At 42.8% G+C, this 20,047-nt stretch overlaps 1 protein-coding gene across 1 annotated transcript in view; it reads right to left on the bottom strand.

The window, feature by feature from the left end:
- LOC144755449 (AMP deaminase 1-like) overlaps positions 1-20,047 on the bottom strand; it is a 378,874-nt gene that overhangs the window by 260,044 nt on the left and 98,783 nt on the right. Inside the window, exon 5 of the mRNA XM_078644387.1 lies at positions 12,415-12,634. Coding sequence (XP_078500513.1) covers positions 12,415-12,634 — 220 coding nt within the window. The remainder of the gene's footprint in view (positions 1-12,414; positions 12,635-20,047) is intronic.

The raw sequence follows: 20,047 nt of genomic DNA, 5'->3' as shown, positions 1-20,047 counted from the left end.
CTCCACTTTTGTCTTCTTAGACAGGTTCCAATCTCAGTGGAGGGGGAGCTGCCCCAGAACTGGTATAGAGTGCTCACAGAGGAGGGGCTGCTCATTTCCATGGCCACACCTCTGGGTGGCCAAAGGAGCTCTGCACAGGGGAAGAAGGGTTCTGCCATATTGGATTGTCCTAGAATGCTGTGCTGGAAAGTTGGGACATGGTTAGAGAGATAATGTTACATACTTGGATTGACAGGGGTGCCTAGCACCTAGAACTTTCCACCCACTCCTATAAACCCCTGTAGACAGACAGAGATAGGTAAAAAGTCCCTAGACTTGGAAGGTTACCACAGCAGCATCATGGACGACTTGGAGATGCATACTTATGCCCTGGTAAGGACTTGGTCTCCAGCTGGCCTCCAGGATGAGGTGGGTCTCTGGAGAGTGATTGGCGCTACCCTTTAATGCTCCCTGAGGACAGGTTAGGGAAGTTATAGACTTCACCGCCACCCTGAGTGACATACAAGACAGCCCTGGGGCTTCGGAACATAGACGGGAGGGTGCTGTGCTGGTTGGTATTGGAGGAGCTACGCAAGATGCCCCCACCAACGGGAGAGGAGCACAAAGAGCCAGGAGAGAGAACTGGCACAGGGAGCCAGTAAGACCATCTCTCCAAGCAGTGTGCACTTTGGAGCCAGGAGACCTCCTGATAATGCTCCAGGAGCCAAAAATGAATGAAATTGGCCCAACAGGGCACAATTATGAACCTTTTAAAAACTGGCCATATTAACACACCAAAATAAAAATGACCTTCTGTTTAATTCCCTGTGGTGAGCCAGGGCCCTGCGGTTGGCGTAATAGTGTTTTAATGACTCTTGGAGACAGAGACGTCCATGGAGCACGCCTCCCCATATTCACGTGAGCTCTGGGGAGCCCATCCCCTGGGACCCAATGCATGATGAGGGACGTGCCGCAATGGAGGGCCCCATCCCGGAGACCCAGCACAAGGGAGTCCCAGCCACACAAGCTGCACCCCTCATGGCAAGAGCCACAGAAATGCTGACTTCAGCGTGCCGTACCCAAGGTACATGCATTTGCCTGCGTAGAGCTGCATGTGTTGTCCCCCACCTTCCTACCATCACCCATGATTTAAAACCTAAAAGAACCAAAGGTCAAGAGTGGCAAGGTAGTGGATGGAAGATAGGGAGCGAGTCAACCTGATCCTATGAAATTGATTTTTCTGCTGACTGGAGTGCCACATTATGACATGAAAGTGGCCAATTATTATATTCTCCTTCATTGCGATGCCCTAAGGAAGGACAGGGGGAACCATCAACACGATGTAAAAGTGTTGTGAGCTGCTGAGAAGTTACAGCAGCCCTGCACTGTATTGATGTTCAGAAATATTCCCTAGGTTTCAAGGGATATTACAATTATAACACTAAGGAAAGGTGCTTAAAAGCAATCACGGCTTTGCAATCAGTGCATCTTTTGCTTTATAGCTTGGGGATGTAGGAACTTATAGTGTGGCTGGATTATATGGTCCAAAGGCTATTAGGAAATACTGTAACACGTGTATGGGAATGTTTATTGTAATGCATTGTTTAGAATATTTAATTGCTAATGATTATTGATGAAAATTGCAACAGCTGTTAGACCTGCCAGCCTCAGGGTGATCTTCCCCGATCTTTTTGCTTTTTGCCTTCACGTTTTGCTGAATCTTTTTGTGGGCCTTAGAACTCCGAGCACTTTAACACTGCTAATCAGTGCTAAAGTGCATGTGCTGCTCCCCCAAACATGTGTGTAATTGATGTAACTGATTGACCTATTTATTTTACTTGTAAGTCCCTTGTAAGGTAGTATACCATATACCGAGGGCCTGTAAGTTAAATACTATTGGTGGGCTTGCAGCATTGATTAGGTCATCCACACAAGTAGCCTTTCAAACCTGTTGCAGGCCTGCCACTACAGTGCCTGGGTGTGCGGTATACTGCCACTTCGACTGAGCATTTAAAACTAATTGCCAAGCTTAAACTCCCCTTTCATTACATATATGTCCCCTATAAGGTAGGCCTTAGGTAGTCCTAAGGGCAGGGTACTATGTAAGTAAAAGGTAGGACATATACATATATTTTTCTGTTTAAAGGACTCATCTTTGGACTGCAGACTTGGAGGCCTGCTTTTCTCCTGTGTTGCCCTGCTGCCTGCTGCTCTCTGACTCAGTTGGAGGAGAGCTGGACTTTGCCGTGTCTCCAAGGGCTTGTTGGCTTGCCTCCTGTTGCTATTGAGCCAGGGAAATCAAAGTATCTACCTGTGCTCCTGTGCCAGGCTCTCTGGATGTGGGCCATATACTTGCGGATTTCGACGCATCGCCTGTCTGCTTGTAGCAGAACCGGCACATCGACCCGGTTGAGGGAGTAAAATCATGACATCACCTTCTAACAAGTGCTTTGCCTCACAAGATCAACGCATCGGACTGCGTATCGCCACCACTGCATCTAGGTGAGATCACTGCCTCCCCTTGACTGCATGGCAGAATCCGTCATATCGTTCAGTGCCTCTCAATTCCGGCACACATCTTCAAAACTGTATGGAGAAGATTGAGGCATCTCGTTGCCTGCGACCAGGAAAGGTACTTTGTTCACCGGGGCCTGCTTGGGTCCTGTAGCTGGCTGGCACTCCATTGTGGTCGGCCAAAACTTTAACTTTGCCGTGGTCCAGCGCAACCTAAAGTAGCCTTTTAGCACCACTTGCTTCTAAGCGTTTTTACAGCATTGATTCTTTTAAAATTCAATATCTCAACTTCTATTTATTGGATTTTTGTTGTTTTGTTCTTGTTTGGTTCAGAATATAACAATGTATTTTTATAAATCTGAGTGGATTCTTTCTGTGACGGATTCATTGTGTTACTGTGTGAGTGTATTGCACAAATACCTTTCACATTGCCTCTTTAGATAAGCCTGACTGTGCATACTTAGCTTACCCTGATAAAAAGTGTGGCTCTGCTTGGACAGGGTGCATAACTTTGCCAACTAGATATCGAATGTCTAACAAGTTATATTAATGATGAATGTGTTTACAGATGATTATTGACTTTATTAGTTGTAATAGTAATCTTAACTCAACATCTGCTTTATGTTTTATTTTTGGTGACCTCTTGACAAAGCCAATACGCCTGCCTTATATATTAATTAGATGACAAAGTGACAAAAGTCAATAGTCATCCTTTATTTAAAAGGACTCTACCACATATTGTGATGCTGCATCTGGTATAGGTGGGGGGGGGGGGGTTGTGATTACTGCAGTCACGATTCACTAGTGGTCAAATATGCTTTGAGTATATCATCAAAGGTATTGCCATGTGCCTGATGTATACATTGTACATTGTAATTAACGCATAGTATTTAGTACTGTCCGTGCATAATAAATGTACTTCCCCTTTTTCAAAGAAAAGGCACTTACTGGATAATCATTTGCTGAGTGTTGCTGTTGCTTGCCAGTGGATAGATATTTCCAACCCACACCATCTTCCCTGAGTAGGCTGTAAACCGCTTTGCTTTGCTACTCTGATAGAGTCAAGTGCTACAATTGGATAATTGGTTTCCAATAAGGAGACAATAGTGGACCTATTACTTGCACTGAGCTGACACCATGCACAGCTAATTACCCATTCTGTTACACATTGCGTAAGCCATTTCCTTGGGCTCAGTGGACACTTGTTGCTATGGCTGCTATGTCTTGATTTGTGTAGTAAGATCTAATTTTATGGCACGACACGGAGGCTAATATTAAGCAAATTTTCCTTTATTACCACAGCTCAGTAGCAACAATTGAAGAATACAGAACTTCAATGAACATTCTGAGTAAGAATAAAAGTTCCTTAACAACCATGTCTCCTCCTTCTTTGTTGCTACTGGTCAGAAAGATAAGTAGCTCTACTTTATCCTCGTGATTTATTTATCTTTTGCTCTCTATATGGCAATTTAACTATATGTTTATCGAGTTGTAGACTGTCTCTAAGAGGGATCCTCCCTCAAATCTTTAAATTAGGCTATTGTTGTGAATATCAACCTAGTTTCATGTTTATATCTAAACTGAACTGAATTCCCTTTTATGTGCCTATATCTTATGTTACTCTTTTTTACTCGTTGTGCTTTAATAATACCCGTTTTTTCTCTCCCTTAGAAATGCTTGCCTCCGGTTCTATTTCGGACCGGTTTGACCGCTTGTATACTTTTAAGCGCGCGCATCGCGTTTAAACAATCCCTGTTGCCCCTACCCCGGTTAGGACACGGCTACATAACGATTCCCCGCTATGCCCCGCATACCCGCATCACGTTGCACCTCGCGTTGGGAGAAAATCTTCCGACCCTCCGGTAACCGATCCGGAAGGGGCCGGATTTGAGGAATTGCTGTAAGAAACGGCCCACATACGCGTTTTGCGTGCGTAGCAGCCAATTTGTCGAATTGGCATCGGCTCACCCATTATAATGAGACCTCCATCTTGTGAGATCGGGATAACGCTAGTATCCCGTTCGTAACGGCAGTTGGATCAAAACCAACCAGTATTTGAGCTAGTATTGCCTTGTCATTCGGTAGACAGAACAATTTAAATCAATACTTTAAAGAAAAGAAGGGAATATAATATTAGTCATTATCCCAAACTTACGGTAAGGCCTTAAAATGTCAGAACCTCCTCAAAACATCGAGGGCCATTTATAAAAATTTGTGAATAAGGCCTTGGAAAGAGTACTCAACTCCATTGACGAGAATATCAATAAGAGATTTGAAGCCATGGCTTCTCAGCACCCCTCGACTAGCGGTGCTCAATCAGGAGCAGTTAAGGCTCCCAAAAAAAGGGCACTTGTAGGTAAAGAACGCAACGTTCTAAAAAAAACAAAGATCACCTCCATCCCTTCACGCCCTCGTGGTGGTGACCAAAATGGTGCCTCGGGCACCCCATTCGGGCAAGATGAAGGCCCAGACCCCCCTATTAACATTGATACCGACGATAGTTCGGAACCAGAAATAGATCTATCCTGTTTATCCGAATTTAATACTGATGAAGATAATTCAGAGAAGAGGGGAACAGGGGGCTCAGACGGGACACCTAAGGTCCCAGAGAAAAATATGGCCTTATTAGACCCTTTTGGAGACCCTATGTTCGACCCACTTTTAATTAAGCACCCTCTATCGCCTGAGTGGACGCCTTCCCAACATGTGGGTGATTACCTCTCATTCTGGCTTCGAAGGGAGATCCCTCAAGAGGTGAGGGCAAGACTCCACTCAGAGTGCCCCAGACCCTCCCTACCTAATAAAATAACATCAACCCCTGAACTCGACCCCAAAGTGGTGGCTTTCATCTCAAAGACCTCTGGAGACCCTAGGAAGGGATTAGATAAAGGCCTTAGGTCCTGCCAAGACCGCCTACTAGACTCAATTGGCCCTATAACAAAAAAATTTGAAATGGCAGAAACAGCTTACCTGGAAGACCGACAAGTAGACCCCAAAGAATTAAGAGAATGGGTCCAAAGGGCTATATGTCTAATTGGTAATGCCAATACCGCCCTATCAATAGAGAGAAAAAAGGGAGTCTTATTCAAAATCGACCCAAAGCTAACTGAGTTAGCCAAAAACGATGGGGGTCATTCAACTCAAGGATTTCTCTTTGGGGAGGAATTCATAAAAGACATGGCCAGATATGTTGGAGCATTTAACTCTATCCAAAAGTCTCAAAAAGATATAAAGAGGGTATTCCAAGATCGCGTTTTTACTCGGCCTGGGAGAATGCGGGGTTGTTTTCCCGGCCGAGGAAACTCAAACTCAAGACCCTTCATGTGTCGCGGTGGAGGCAGATTCAACTCCAATAACACCAACAACTTTGGACAATTTTATCCCCAGAGACAAAGATCTCGAGGAAGAATTTTCAGAGGCGAGAGGAGACAACGCTCTTTCTCTTCAGGTAAGATCCTTACCAGACCCTTCAGATACCCCTCCAAAGGTGGGAGGGAGACTACTCCAGTTTGCTGGAAACTGGAATTTAGTGACCAAAGACCCATGGGTACTCAATACGGTAAAGGGTTACAAAATAGATTTTATAAACACTCCCTTTCAGAGAAAAACGCCAAGGGAGATAACATTCTCTGCCAAGGACAAAATGTTAGTCTCTCAAGAAGTTAAAGAACTCTTACAAAAAGGTGCAATTATCGAGACCTTTTCTGCAGGTTTCCTCAGCAATATATTCCTAGTGGAAAAGAAAAACAAAGAACAAAGACCAGTGATAAATCTGAAAGAGCTGAACCAATGGGTGGCCTATCAGCACTTCGAAATGGAGGGAATTCACCTCTTAAGAGATGTATTAAGGAAAGGAGACTGGTTAACGAGACTCGACCTAAAAGACGCATGCCTAACGATACCAATTTGGAAACCCCATCAAAGGTTTCTTCAATTTACATGGGAAGGCCATCTATATCAATTTTGCAGCCTCCCTTTCGGCCTTTCATCCTCCCCCTGGTGTTTCACGAAGGTACTTCGTCCCGTCGCGACTTGGTTGAGAGAAAGGGGAGTGAGGATGAATATTTATCTCGACGACATCCTTATAATGGCGCAGTCAAAAAAGACTGCCTCGTTTCATACGGATCTCGCGATACGCCTTTTACAACACCTGGGTTTTGTCATAAATCTAAAAAAGTCATGTTTAGTTCCTTCTCAACAAACCCAATTCCTAGGTTTCCTGGTAGACACTATCAAGACAGAACTCGGTCTTCCCAGCGACAAAGTGAGGAAAGTCAGAAAAGACCTGAGAAAAACTCTTCTTCTGAAGGTTTTCCCCCTGAGATACCTAGCGAAAATCCTGGGCCTTCTTTCATCCACAATTCAAGCTATATTCCCAGGACCCCTACATTATCAAGCTCTACAGAGACTGAAAACGAGACACTTGAGATCCAGCGGATCGTACTCCCAACTAATCTCATTAGACCAAGAATCGAAAACCGGGCTACTTTGGTGGCTCAAGAATTTAGAAGCATGGAATGGGAAAGCCATTTTCGGAGATCTACCAGATTTAATAATACAATCAGATGCCAGTTTAGAAGGCTGGGGTGCAACATGCGGGAACTTATCAACAGGGGGTCGTTGGACCCAAAAAGAAAAAGAATTGCATATCAACTGCTTAGAGTTACTGGCAGGCTCATTTGCGGTTCGTTGTTTTACACAAGATTCAATGAAATGCTGCGTAACCTTACGGATGGACAATGTGTCCGCAGTCCGCTATGTCAGCAAACTGGGCGGCCCTCACTCGAAAGATCTGACAGACCTAGGGAAGGGCCTATGGAACTATTGTTTGAACAAAGGTATTTCAGTCATAGCGGAACACATTCCTGGACAGAAAAACGAAGTGGCAGATTGGTATTCCAGAAATTTCAGGGACTCCAGCAACTGGAGATTGAACAGAGATGTGTTTCTATCCATCCAATCAAGATGGGGCCCATGAAAACAGACCTATTTGCGGACCGTATAAACACCCATCTGAAACAATTCTTCAGTTGGAGGCCAGGCCCTCAGGCGACCAAGGTAGATGCCTTTCTACAAGACTGGACAAACCTAGCACCTTATGCTTTTCCCCCCTTTTCAATACTCCCTCGCCTTCTCCTTCATGCTCGACGTTACAGAGCATGGTCGTCATAGCCCCTCTCTGGAGGTCCCAAGCGTGGTCTCCTATCATTCTGGAAATGAGCATAGATTTTCCAATTTTAATTCCTTCCTTCACGGAAATCCTCCTAGACCCAGAAGGGCGTACACACCCCCTTGTAGAGCAGGGCCTTCTAACTCTGACGGCATGGAAGATTTCAGGAGACAATGGAATGTCCCTGGACTTTCGACAAATGCTTTCAAACTCATTTCAGAATCATGGGCTTCTGGCACAAGGAAAGCTTATAGATTGGCATGGAACAAATGGGTTCGCTGGTGCATTCAACGATGTTACGATCCCATTTCAACTGATCTAGTCAATATTATTAATTATCTCTCGGATCTTTTTACTTCAGGTCTGTCTTACAGAACTGTTAACGTTTATAGATCCGCGATCTCAGCCGGTCATTCTTTAATTAATGGAATATCGGTAGGACAAAATCTTCTCACTAAAAAAATAATGAGAAGCATGAGGGTTATAAACCCTCCTGGCCCAAAATATACCACACTGTGGGACGTCACTCTTGTTCTTAGAACTTTATCATCGTGGGAAGATAATTCTTCTCTATCTCTTAAGCGCATCTCTTTCAAAATGACTGTCTTATTATGCTTAGTATCTTTTCGTAGAACTTCTGACGTTAAAGCCTTAGATATTTCAAGTAGGGCCTTTCAACCCGAAGGAGTCTGTTTTTACCTCAAGAAAAGAACAAAGACCATGTCCTCTTCTATTTTCTATCCCTCTTTCTCGACGAATGATAGACTCTGTGTGGTCAAGAGTTTGAAGGAGTATGAAAAAAGAACAAAACATCTAAGAAAGAATGAATCACAATTACTAATTTCATATAAATCTCCTCATAAGGGAGTCTCTTCTCCAACTTTAGCCAGGTGGGTTAAAAATGTTATGCATGAAAGTGGTGTGGACATTTCCATTTTTGGTGCTCAATCTTTAAGAGGTGCTTCAGCCTCAAAAGCTTTCTGTTTAGGAGGAGGGTTACTAGACATCCTTAGGGCTGCAGATTGGTCAAATGATAGTATGTTTAGAGCATGTTATTTTAAACCAATTTCTAATGTGATTGACAATGTTCTTAATGCACTTTAAACTTGCATAATATGGCCTCCGTGTCGTGCCATAAAATTTAGATTTTTCACAGCCTGCTGGGCAGAAAATCTGGATTTTATTAAGGACACGGAGGCTAATATTATCCCACCTCTTTTCTTCAGACCCTCCCTTTTACATGATTTTACGATGTTTGCTTTTTTCTTTCACAATAACCTCGTTCTGGATTTTGGATTTGGATTTTGGATCTCTAAGTTATGATCCTCAAGCTTATCTCAAGATGATCTTTCTTCGCAGTTTTTGAACAAAGAAGGATGAGACATGGTTGTTAAGGAACTTTTATTCTTACTCAGAATGTTCATTGAAGTTCTGTATTCTTCAATTGTTGCTACTGAGCTGTGGTAATAAAGGAGAATTTGCATAATATTAGCCTCCGTGTCCTTAATAAAATCCAGATTTTCTGCCCAGCAGGCTGTGAAAAATCTAAATTATCCATAAGAATACAGATTTAAAGACTTTTTCATATGTACTGAAGTCAATCGATTGGTGTTACAATATGGATACAATGCCTACATGAATCTGTAAGGTCTCTGTAACATGGGCTGTAGTTCTGGTGTCTGAGCTTATGCGGTCTATTTGACTGGAGGGACAGATCTGCAGTCACATGAGATTGCGACATGTAACTTTTCATTTTCCCTCCATTTTTAGGTCTCGCACCTGGCGATTACAGCGCGAAAGCGCTGTCTCGCCTGCGAGACCTATAGTCACCGGCTCCCAGGAGACAGGAGATGGGCACACGCAGCATGCCGGAATCGGATCAGGTCTCGCGCGTGAACACGCGCTCCAATTCCGGCATGTTGTTCAGAGTCACAATGGATCAGGACGCGCGCACGCACACACACACAGACACACGCGCACACACACACACACACAGACAGACACACGCACACACAGACACACGCATGCGCACACAGACACACGCGCACACACAGACACACGCGCACACACAGACACACGCGCGCGGGCACACACACACACGCACACATCCCTTCCCTCAACTCACCGGGCTCTTTGCGCGTGTCCCTCTCTCCCTCGGCAGCGGGTCAGTCTCGGCAGCAGGTGGGGCATCACATAATTCATAAACAGATCGAGCACTCGAAATCAAGACACGGTCCTTTTTTACACCCTTTTTAGTTGAAGTCATTTACTTTGTCCATTACCTTATAAACCGGCTTTAATAATGTTACCGCTATTGAGGGGCTAGCATGCAGAAACACTGCAGCCTTTCGGGGGGGGGGGGGATCCTATTCAGCCCAAGCTCATTACATATCTGCGAGGCATGCTTTACTCAAGAGCCTCGGGCCTCTTCACATTCTGCAGGGGGGAGGGGGTGGGGGAGGCATCATTTTGCACTCAGCCACTGCAGGCTGCCTCTCTGTGCCCGTTCTGCATTGGCGAAGGCTTGCTTTACTGGTGATTTTCCAGATATTACCAGACCTACAGCGCCCAAATACATTCATGCAGTCCCCCACACCGTGCAAAACTCCTATGCAGTGGTGTGTTTACCCGTTCAAAAATGCCACGATTTTCAAACGTGGGGCACTTTCGTAGCTATCTGTTTCGGCTGGACCTATTTTGTCCCTGTCCTACCCTAGTGTCGGCAGCATTGTGTTCCTGGCGGCTTCTGATTAATCACCAGTGTATTTATAAGTCGTAAACAGCACGGTCTGTCACAAGTTACTGGAACTACAGGCAGAAAGTGGTTACGCGGAATTTGAACATGACCGTAGCTCTCAAACTACTCGGCTACATGCGTGAGTAGCTAAGCCACGCAAGACATTTTCCCTTGTATGCTGGGATTAGTAGTTCGGTTTGTAAGCTATTGTACAACCAGGAATACAGTTCCTAAAATCTAAATATAATTTCTTCACTGAACGAGCAATTCCCGCGTGCAGCCGAGAAACTTGAAAGCTCTGGTGACTCAAACACCAGGTTATTGTCAGCCCTTAGTTCCAGTAACATCTGAAAGTCACATAATAGCTTCCGGTTAACGATTTGATCGACGACCTGTAAAACCAGTATCTATGTAAACTGAAGTTCCACTTTTATGTCAAATTAGTGGTGTCAATTGAACCCCTCCCTTCTTTGAGGGCGTGTGAGCTGCTATTCGCGTGAACTCCTTTATGTGCCGCTGTAGTTTACTTATATGCATAGAAAGACTCCAAAAAACTAGATCATGGAAAACCCTTAAAGGTTCTTTCTCTCTCGTTCTGCATACCGAGGCTGAGTGGTCTCATCAGTTTGATTATTTCTAATGCTAGAACCAAAGAACGGATTATCTCTCGCTTAACAACCATACACTTTCCACATCTTTGTGTGTCTAATTATTGCTTTCATGTTTTAGGGTGGACCCCACCCACCCCCGCGCTTCACCCCAAGAGCTTTGCTCCAGTTCCTTCTCCCTTTACATATTATTAGGCAGGCCACACACTACATTCTCATGCAGTGGGAGTCCAATTTCAAACTTCTACACCCCCCCCTCCTTTATGATTGACACACACCTCATCCTTCCACAGAACTTGTGTTTTTTGTTTATAAATGAATGTTATTCAAATAATGTCATAAAGACACCTATATCCTCATAATATCTGGGTTGACAATAATTTTTTCATTCTGTTGCCTCTGACCGGGTTTATTTTCACAGGTGCATTCTTTTGCCAGTTTGTTTGTGTCCATCTTCCTCCTCAGCGGCCTCATTCAGAAAAGAATTACAGGAATTTACGCCGAAGGTGTATGACCTTGCAGTTATGCATGTTTCTGGATTATTCTCAGAGTATGTCAGGTTTCCTGGAGTAATACTAGATAAAAAAGATCAATTCAGACATGGGACCTCATAGAAGCGATTCCTTGTGCGGAAATGTGCATAGTGTGCATCGGGAGACTTCCCATTTCACTGAGGCAACACTTCTTCACTTCACACTTCAGCATTTGGGTTTTTTGACTCATAACATCTTGAGCTTGGCATCTTTTGCATACTCCTCATCATAGGAAGTGCACATTGAGTTTTTCGGTCGCAAAGTGGGGATAATTTCATGGCCCTATTGGCAAGCTGTCGCTAACATTAGTTAGCGACAGCTTTTAGGTGATAGCGAGCGGTTTAGGGCCCGCTTTGCATGTCAGCGATATTTATCGCTAATAACATGCAAAGTGGGCGTACCCAACCAGTTAGCTATCGCCTATTAGCAAGGCAGGCGTAGCGATAAAAAAATTCACGCTAAGCGCAAATATCGCTAAAAACTAACACCTGCCCAGGCCAGTTCTTAGCCATTATATCCAATGGGAGGTGGATCTTCTGGCTAAGACCCTATTGGCGATGATGCGTGAATACGCACTTCGCCGCTATCGCCGGTTATTTTATCGCAGTGGAAATAAACGTTGCTAATAGCACATTATCTCTGCGATACAATCCGGCAATGATTGGTGATAAAAAAAATGTTGCTACGCTTCTTTAGCGATAAATATCGCTAATTGCTGATAATATGCCCCGTGTTCCTTTGAGTTGCTTGGAGAAAATGTGCTAGTTGTTTCTTTTATTTTCGTTGTGTTTTTTAAAATGCAAATATATTTTCTGTACCTTTCATGCAATAAAAGCAAATGTAAGTAAAACAGTGATCATGTTAAATACTTACAGAGGTCCTTGGGCAATCAGGGCAATTAAGAAATTCATGTCATCAATAAAACGCTCTAGATTTGGATAGGGTAGGTCTTTTGGCTCATCTTTTTTGGCAGCATTTTCATTAGCATAGACGTAAATTATTCCATTCTTAATTTTGGTGACATATCCCAGGTCTTCAGGGAGAGTGTCCGTTCTGAATGGATCTTCTCCTCTTGCAATAAGAGGTGTGAATTCTAGTTAAATGGGAGAACATGGGAAAATTAATTGAAAGCCTGTAATAATTTTTGTTTCAAAGAATTCTGTGGTGATAGTGACATAAATTCAGGTAGATGTTTGATCATGAATAATTGTGCTGCATCAGTAAAAAAAATTCAAAACAGAACAGTACTCTTGGGGCCTTAGTCTGAATTTGCGGAGCGGTATCAATACTGTGCCGGAGGACTACATGTTGCTTGTTGTTTGTGCACGCAGAAATACCAGGTGTGAAAACACCAGGCTTGCTTTTACTAGATGCCGACCCTCAACTGTTGAAAACGCAGACTGCACAGGGCAGGGGCTGAGACACAGCTGGTCTCCACTTTCCCCTCTGCAAACCTTATTGAAGCCTGCACTGTCCCATGACACCCTTCGGCCTCAAAGACCTATAAGGGTGCACTTCTCTTCAGATATACTACCTGTGCATAGCGGTAAATCTCATCAGAGCTGGCCCAGGAATCAGGAATAACCAGCAGCAAAGGACATGATAAATTTAGGTTTGCATGGTTAATCTCCATTGTAGGGATATTATATCATAATAGCCAGAGTTTAATGGGGAGATACCAGCTACAAAAGCAAACATTTTGGCCTTGCTATCTCCCCATCAAAAATCCGGCCAACTAGTAATGAGGATTTACTTTTGCTAGAACTGTGTGTGTGTTATATGGACTTCTGGGGCTGTCACAGGATTAGCAGTGAATCTACAAAAGTTTCACAGTCAGCCCCCGACACCCTGGGCTGACCAGTATGAACCAACTTCTAAGGTAAGCACCACTTGGTCCTCCATATCACTTGGTCCCTCAAACGTGATGGCTAAAAAGGAAATTGAGAACTGTGGTGCTATATAGAGAACAACAGGTTGTCGCCCAGGTGGGCAGACGACACCTCGGAGTGAAGGGAACAGTGGATTTCTTAGCCCCATTAACTACGTGAAGCGGGAAGCAGTGGGGCCTTTGCTGCAGCAGATGGCAATGAACAAGTGTGAACATGGGAGTCCTCAACTGTAACAGAATGCCAAGAGGGAGACCAAGAGGTTAATCTTTCATGGTTTGGAAAGTTTATCTTTGAAACACAAAAGTAATCTTTAAAGAAAAAGAGAAAGGTCTAAAATAACTACATGCAGATATGGACAATAGAAGCAGCAGCAGCCATAGTAGATTGGAATACAGAGACCAGAAACAATGTCAGAAATCAATCACCACAGATGAAGCAGACACGGATGCCCAAATATATCAAGAAGTTAACCAACGCAGCACAATAAATAAAGTTCCTGTCCTGCTTTGCATAAATCAGAGAGCGTAGAACGGCGCCATATCTACCAAGATGTGGTGCTTTTCTGCTCTCTCTCTGTGCTGGCTCACTTTAGGCAGCCATGCAGTAACGCATACATCCCTGTGCCATGGTGAATGGGAATCGGCGTTGTCTGAAGAATAGGTTTTGTACTGGAAGAGACAGGCAAGGGATTGATGTAATACCTGATTGAATTGAAGAACAAAAGGGCAGCTGACACTTGCTATAAATTAATCATCAATTCATCTACACATAGATGTAAAATGTGTTGAGCATTTATATTTTTGGGATAATGTTCAATCAAATATTCAATGTTAAAGCGCTCCATGAATATTGAAATATAAATGTATTACAAAGCATTACAGATACAACCAGAAAAATTGTGAGACTGAATTGTAAGAAAGAATATATGCATCAAACAATTACAAACAATGATAGATGGTGTTCTTAAAGTTTATCATCCATAATATGTCCTGTAATCATGATATAGAGCTGGTCCTTTAAAAATCAATTAATGAGATCCGAGGTGGAGGGGGCTGTTTGCCTTATTAATAGCCACCAAATCCAACTCCTCCAAAACCTATATGAACTCAGCCGACGCGTTTCGACCTCCATCTTGTGGAATGCACTAATAAACAAGGTCATCATTAGGGAGTATGCCTATGGAAATACTACTGTGCACAAACAATATTTTTTTTTAAATCTGTTATTTTAAACCAAAGGGCTAAAACCTTATGTTCATACCCTGCAATGTCACGAATTTCGAAATGATTGTGCACTGCAAATTAAATACAAAGATGCACCATAAGTAGAGTACTCAAATGCATCTCTCGCCACACCCTATGGTGGTCATTAGGATGGCAGGCGGACTTTGTCCGCCAGCCATCCTTTTGAGGAATGGGACCGCCCGCTGATGCTGCGGAGGTCCCGTGCCTGCTATTAGGATGCGCCCGCCACAGTGGCGGGCGCATCCTGCATTCCTGACATTGTGGCGGAATGCACTCATTACCACCCGCCACAATGCCAGGAAGGCATGGCGTGCACTTCCTTGCACAACATGGCAGGCACCGCACGGTGCCTGCCATGTTGTGCAGGGAACTGCTGGGAGGTACCATAGGTACCCCCCATGTTCACCCCCCAACCCCCTGAATAACAGGGGGCCCTCTACGGGCCGCCAATTACGAAAACCGCCACCCACAACCCAGCAGACATGCTAATATGGATGGCGGTGTCTCCCAGACACCGCCACTATGTTAGCACCTTTTCCACCCAGTCAACTCTCTGACCAGGCGGAAAACCGGCGGACGGTTTTTCCGTCCGCCGGGGTCCCCCCCGCCGTGATGATGTGGCGGGGTTAAATGGAGAGCGGGCGGAGGTTTTTCGCAGGCGGATCGCCACCGCCATGCGGGAGCGGTGGCGATCCGCCCGCAATACTAATGGATCCATATGTGTTTAAGTTAAGGGTGCTTACGTAAAATCGTATGATCCTGATTATGAATCGCTGATGGAAGAGTAAATAGAGAAAGCAAATTTATATGTATATACCACACACAGTGCGTACTAACGTCCCTTATAATTAGACTAAAGATTGTGGCAGGTACCAGTTTAACGGTTATCACCACAATGCTTTGCCTTCTTTTTTAGGGAGTGTAAAATAATTTACAGCATAAGTAATACCAGGAGTCAAGGCTCACCTTTACTGCGACCTATGTTGATTGGATTAGGTGGGAAATCAAATGCTAATGTTTTCTGATAACTTGTTTAATTAAGTTAGTATTTATGTCAAAAGTTGTATCGCAACCCAGTCTGTCTAAGGTTTTTTTTTTTTAACAGAGTTCCAGAAGGCACTCTCTTGATGTGTACAAGGATCTCTTAATAGCCCGTCTCAGGAGTTTGTAAGGATATTGTCCATCCCTTCATCTAGCAATTAATATACCCACATTCTTGAAGTAATCTTCCATGTTTGTACTGTTTATGCAGTAATTAACTAAATGGAAGCTTGTCCTTGAGGTCTCTTTGGTAGCCACGGAACAGTTCATTGAAAGTATTGCGACCTGTTTTTTTTTTTATATAGTGTGATATATATTTGAGCGTCAGCCTGTTTTATGGTTAAATCCACAAAAATAATCTCTTCACGGTTAAACTACATGGTAAGTTTGATGTCTGGAGTCCCTTTGTTCATCCAATCCACAAAGTCACGGAGTTGCTTTTGCATATCATCTATCAATTTTTTCTATGTTAATATATGTTGTTTGATTGGATTTTCAACTTCTATCCATTATTCTTCAAATTGTACCACAAACATAATAGCCGGCTGGGGAGCTGAAAGACAGCCTGTAGCACTCCCCTTCACATGTAGATAGTACAGTTGATTAAAGTAAAAAAAATGATTTTGGGAACAAATATGTGCCAAATCAAAAATTAATGTAGCTGGTACTTCATGTGGTTGGGTCTCTTTTTTAGGAAGCTTTCCATTGCTTTGATTACTGTTTCTTAGAGGGTGTTGGATTATTAGCTGACTATATCCAATGTCACAAACATTTCTTAACTGGCATCAAGAACTTTGTGTTCCAATCTATTGAGAATGTCAGTTGTGAATTTTAGATAATTAGGGATTTGTTCAATCAATGGCTTTATAAAACACACATCAGCATATTTTGGCAATCACTCTTAAAGAGAATTTAACCCAGATATTAATGGGTGGTCTGGGGGATGTACTGGGTCTTTGTGAGTTTTGGCAAAGTCTATATTACTGATGTTCTTGCAAATTTATTAAGAAGATTCCTTTTCCCATTTGGCTATCCATCCTTCATGGATGTTAGTTTCAATATCCTGTTTAATTTCTTCCTTGATTGTAGGTGATGGATCACAAGGTATTTTTCTGCAATGTGATTCCTGTTCCAGTTGGTTGATTATTTCCCCCTTATACTTAGTGCAGCCCATTATCACATTAGCCCCGTCGTTATCGACTAAGAATAATTTTGTTTGCTGATTTCAGTTGTTCCAGAGCCTGTTGTTCTTCCTTCTGGACGTTTCGCTCAAAGTGTTTTTATTTTTGCTCGTCTATGTTGCCAAAATCATGTAAAATCATTTTCTCAATTGTTTTAGCTCCAAAGGAATGTTATTTTATGGTGGTTAAAAAAATGATGGCTGTCTTAAACCTGAGGAACCGTGAAATGAGGGCCAACCTTATTTTAAAAGAAAAGTTAAAGTGCTTTTCTGAAGTAGTTTAAGTCTAGTCTTAACATACTCTGGTCTAGTTTCGAGTACAAAAGGCATACCCTTTTTGAGCAAACTTGTTTCTGCTTCATAAAAGTGGTCTTCCTGAGAGGTTACAATCGGGATTAAATCTCGCTCCCACATCTGTATGTCTGTTGTCTTGTCGGTATCTCCTTGATTGAGTTTATCCACTTCTTCCCTTTGCCTCTCCCTCGACCTTGTCCTAAAAAATGACCCCTAGATAGGCCCTTGATATGATTTGTAGGTGGTTGAGAGTCACTTGAATTCTCTGAGTAAGATGAAGTATCAGAGGAGTTAATAAGCCTGTGTTTACTGCATCCTTGAGGTGAACAACCATTACAACGCAACTATTACAACGACATACCATTACCACGCAAGTATTGCAACGCAAGTCATTATAACGACTTGCGCTTGGGGGCGCTCTAGGATAGGGAATAGTTTCATTTACTATCCAACACCTTCCCTACTATCCACGGGGATTGGAGTTGGAATAGTAAATTAAACTACTCACTATCCAGCACCCCCCATCGCAAGTCGTTGTAACGACTTGCTTTGTAAAACTTGCATGGTAAAGGCATGCATTGTGAAAGCATGCGTTGTAATGACATACATCCCATCCTTGATAGTGGGTTAGTGTGTTTATGTTGTTCTTGTTGTTGTAAACATCTCTTTTATGTACATGTTAGAAATTGGATTCCTGTTGGCTGAGGTATGCACCCAGGCCAAGAGGGAACAACCACTCTAATCAAGACAAGCTAGGTGCACACTAAAAGAGAACAAAAAAACATAAGATGGACAAAATGCTGAACAAATCAAACATTAACCCCCAGTCACAAATCTGTGTTTAGTCCATCATTTTTTTCTCACCATGCCACCCCAGTTTGGACCCAGACATATGCAAATCAGTTTTTACCTAGACCGCATTATAAAGCCATTTCTGCAAAACTTTCAATCAGTTAATTGAGAGTTTACTTTTTTGTAGCAAGTAAGGTTTTATAATATGTAAAGAAAATTGAATGGAGCGTGGTTTCTGATTTGACTCGACCACTGGATCTCCGTAGATTTCGGATGTAGAGGCAAGGAAGGAGGTACGTCTTATTAAGTATAACAATTGATATTATATATACCAACTCAAACATGACTAGGAGTAATGGTCTCTTTATAATTGATTTTTATAGGCTACTTCCCTGCCTTTGATAGTGACTTTACACAACGGAGAGGTCTCCTGTGCCTTTTTATGAATAAATTGGACCTCTGACGTATAGACGCAGGAGGTGAGTCTGATGCTCGCTATAGTGTTGCCAACAATTCAGATGTAGGAGCACTAGGATTAAATCATTAACATAGGTTGTGTTTTTTTATGTTGTCATTTCGATATCGAAGATTATTGAAGGTGGAGTTCATTTATTAGATTCCGTCCCTTGGTTTATCAGCTACCCAAGACGCTACATCGATATTTTACAGTGAGCCATTGATTAGAGAATCCCAAACTTTGCGAATAATGTTCTCCCGTATTATCCTAATCCCAAATTCTAATATAGATATATTTGGGTTTCTTTACACACACTTTGTATAGTCCTGATGAAGACCCCATATTGACGAATCAATATTTTGCATGACAAGGAGGGGTCAAAACGTTGACGTATATGAATAATGAAACATCTTAGTGTGGAATAGGAGATTGAATTTAATTGTCATATTTGACCCACGATTGCCTTATAGGAATGTGGCGTTATATGTACTAATAATAATTTTTATATGTGATTATTTTATGTGTATTTCAATGTGTTGTGATTTATATATGTAATCATTTATACACTGTATTTGTATTGTTTTTTGTAATGATTGTGCAAATATATTTGTGTTTATGTGTGTGTACATACTATGCCTTTAATACTTATGAATTGTTTGAATTGTTTACATATGATTATTTAAGTTAATTGGGAGACTTGTGTAAATTGTTATTTTCTCATTGAATGATTATCCCCGGCAGGTGGGTTGGATTCAAATATTTAAGAAATCCATTAAGATATAGGTAGCAGAACCATTGTTCGCTTATTGCATTATCCCCCAGGTTCTGTACATATACTGGGTAACCCCATTGATATTAATGAGATATGCACCCAGGCCAAGCACGAATAACCACTCTAATCAGAACAAGCTAGGTGCACACTAAAAGATACAAAAAAAAAAAGATGGACAGAATGCTGAACAAAACAAACATTCACCCCCAGTCACAAATCTGTGTTTAGTCCATAATTTTTTTCTCACCATGCCACCCCAGTTTGGACCCAGACATATGAAAATCAGTATTGACTCTGCTCCCCATGAGAACAGTCCAGCCTGAACTGCCAGGCGAGGTCCTCCTTAGACCGGAAACAAGCATCCTGGGACCAGTTTCGGAGTATCACTCATCATCAGCCAGGCTAGCTTGAATCCAGTGGCACATTGAGCACGGTACCCATGTGTGGGCATGCCCTTCCAACTTAGGGCGACAAAATCGAAAAGAACAAAGGATGGGTGGACTGATGAACAAATCAAATATTTACCCCCAGTCACAGATCTGGGTTTTACCCATCATGCTCGCCATGCCACTGGAGTCAAACATGGTATGGTGAGCAAATAAATGATGGATTAAGGCCCAGGTCTCTATACTTGGGGTGAATGTTTGACATTGTTCAGCATTCCATCCATGAATAGCTGTTTTTAGATTTGTCACACCAAGTGGAATGGGTATGCCCAGATTTGGGTCCCATGCTCACCATGCCACTGGAGTCAAGCTAGCTAGACCTGGCTGATAAGGGGTGATACCGTGATACCAGTCCCAGGATACTTGTTTTTAGACTGGGGAGGACCTGGCC

The sequence above is a fragment of the Lissotriton helveticus genome, chromosome 5_1, assembly GCF_964261635.1.
Source record: "Lissotriton helveticus chromosome 5_1, aLisHel1.1, whole genome shotgun sequence".
Lineage (NCBI taxonomy): Eukaryota > Metazoa > Chordata > Amphibia > Caudata > Salamandridae > Lissotriton > Lissotriton helveticus.
The sequence above is the reverse complement of the archived record's forward strand: the minus strand, read 5'-3'. Positions and strand labels throughout refer to the sequence as shown.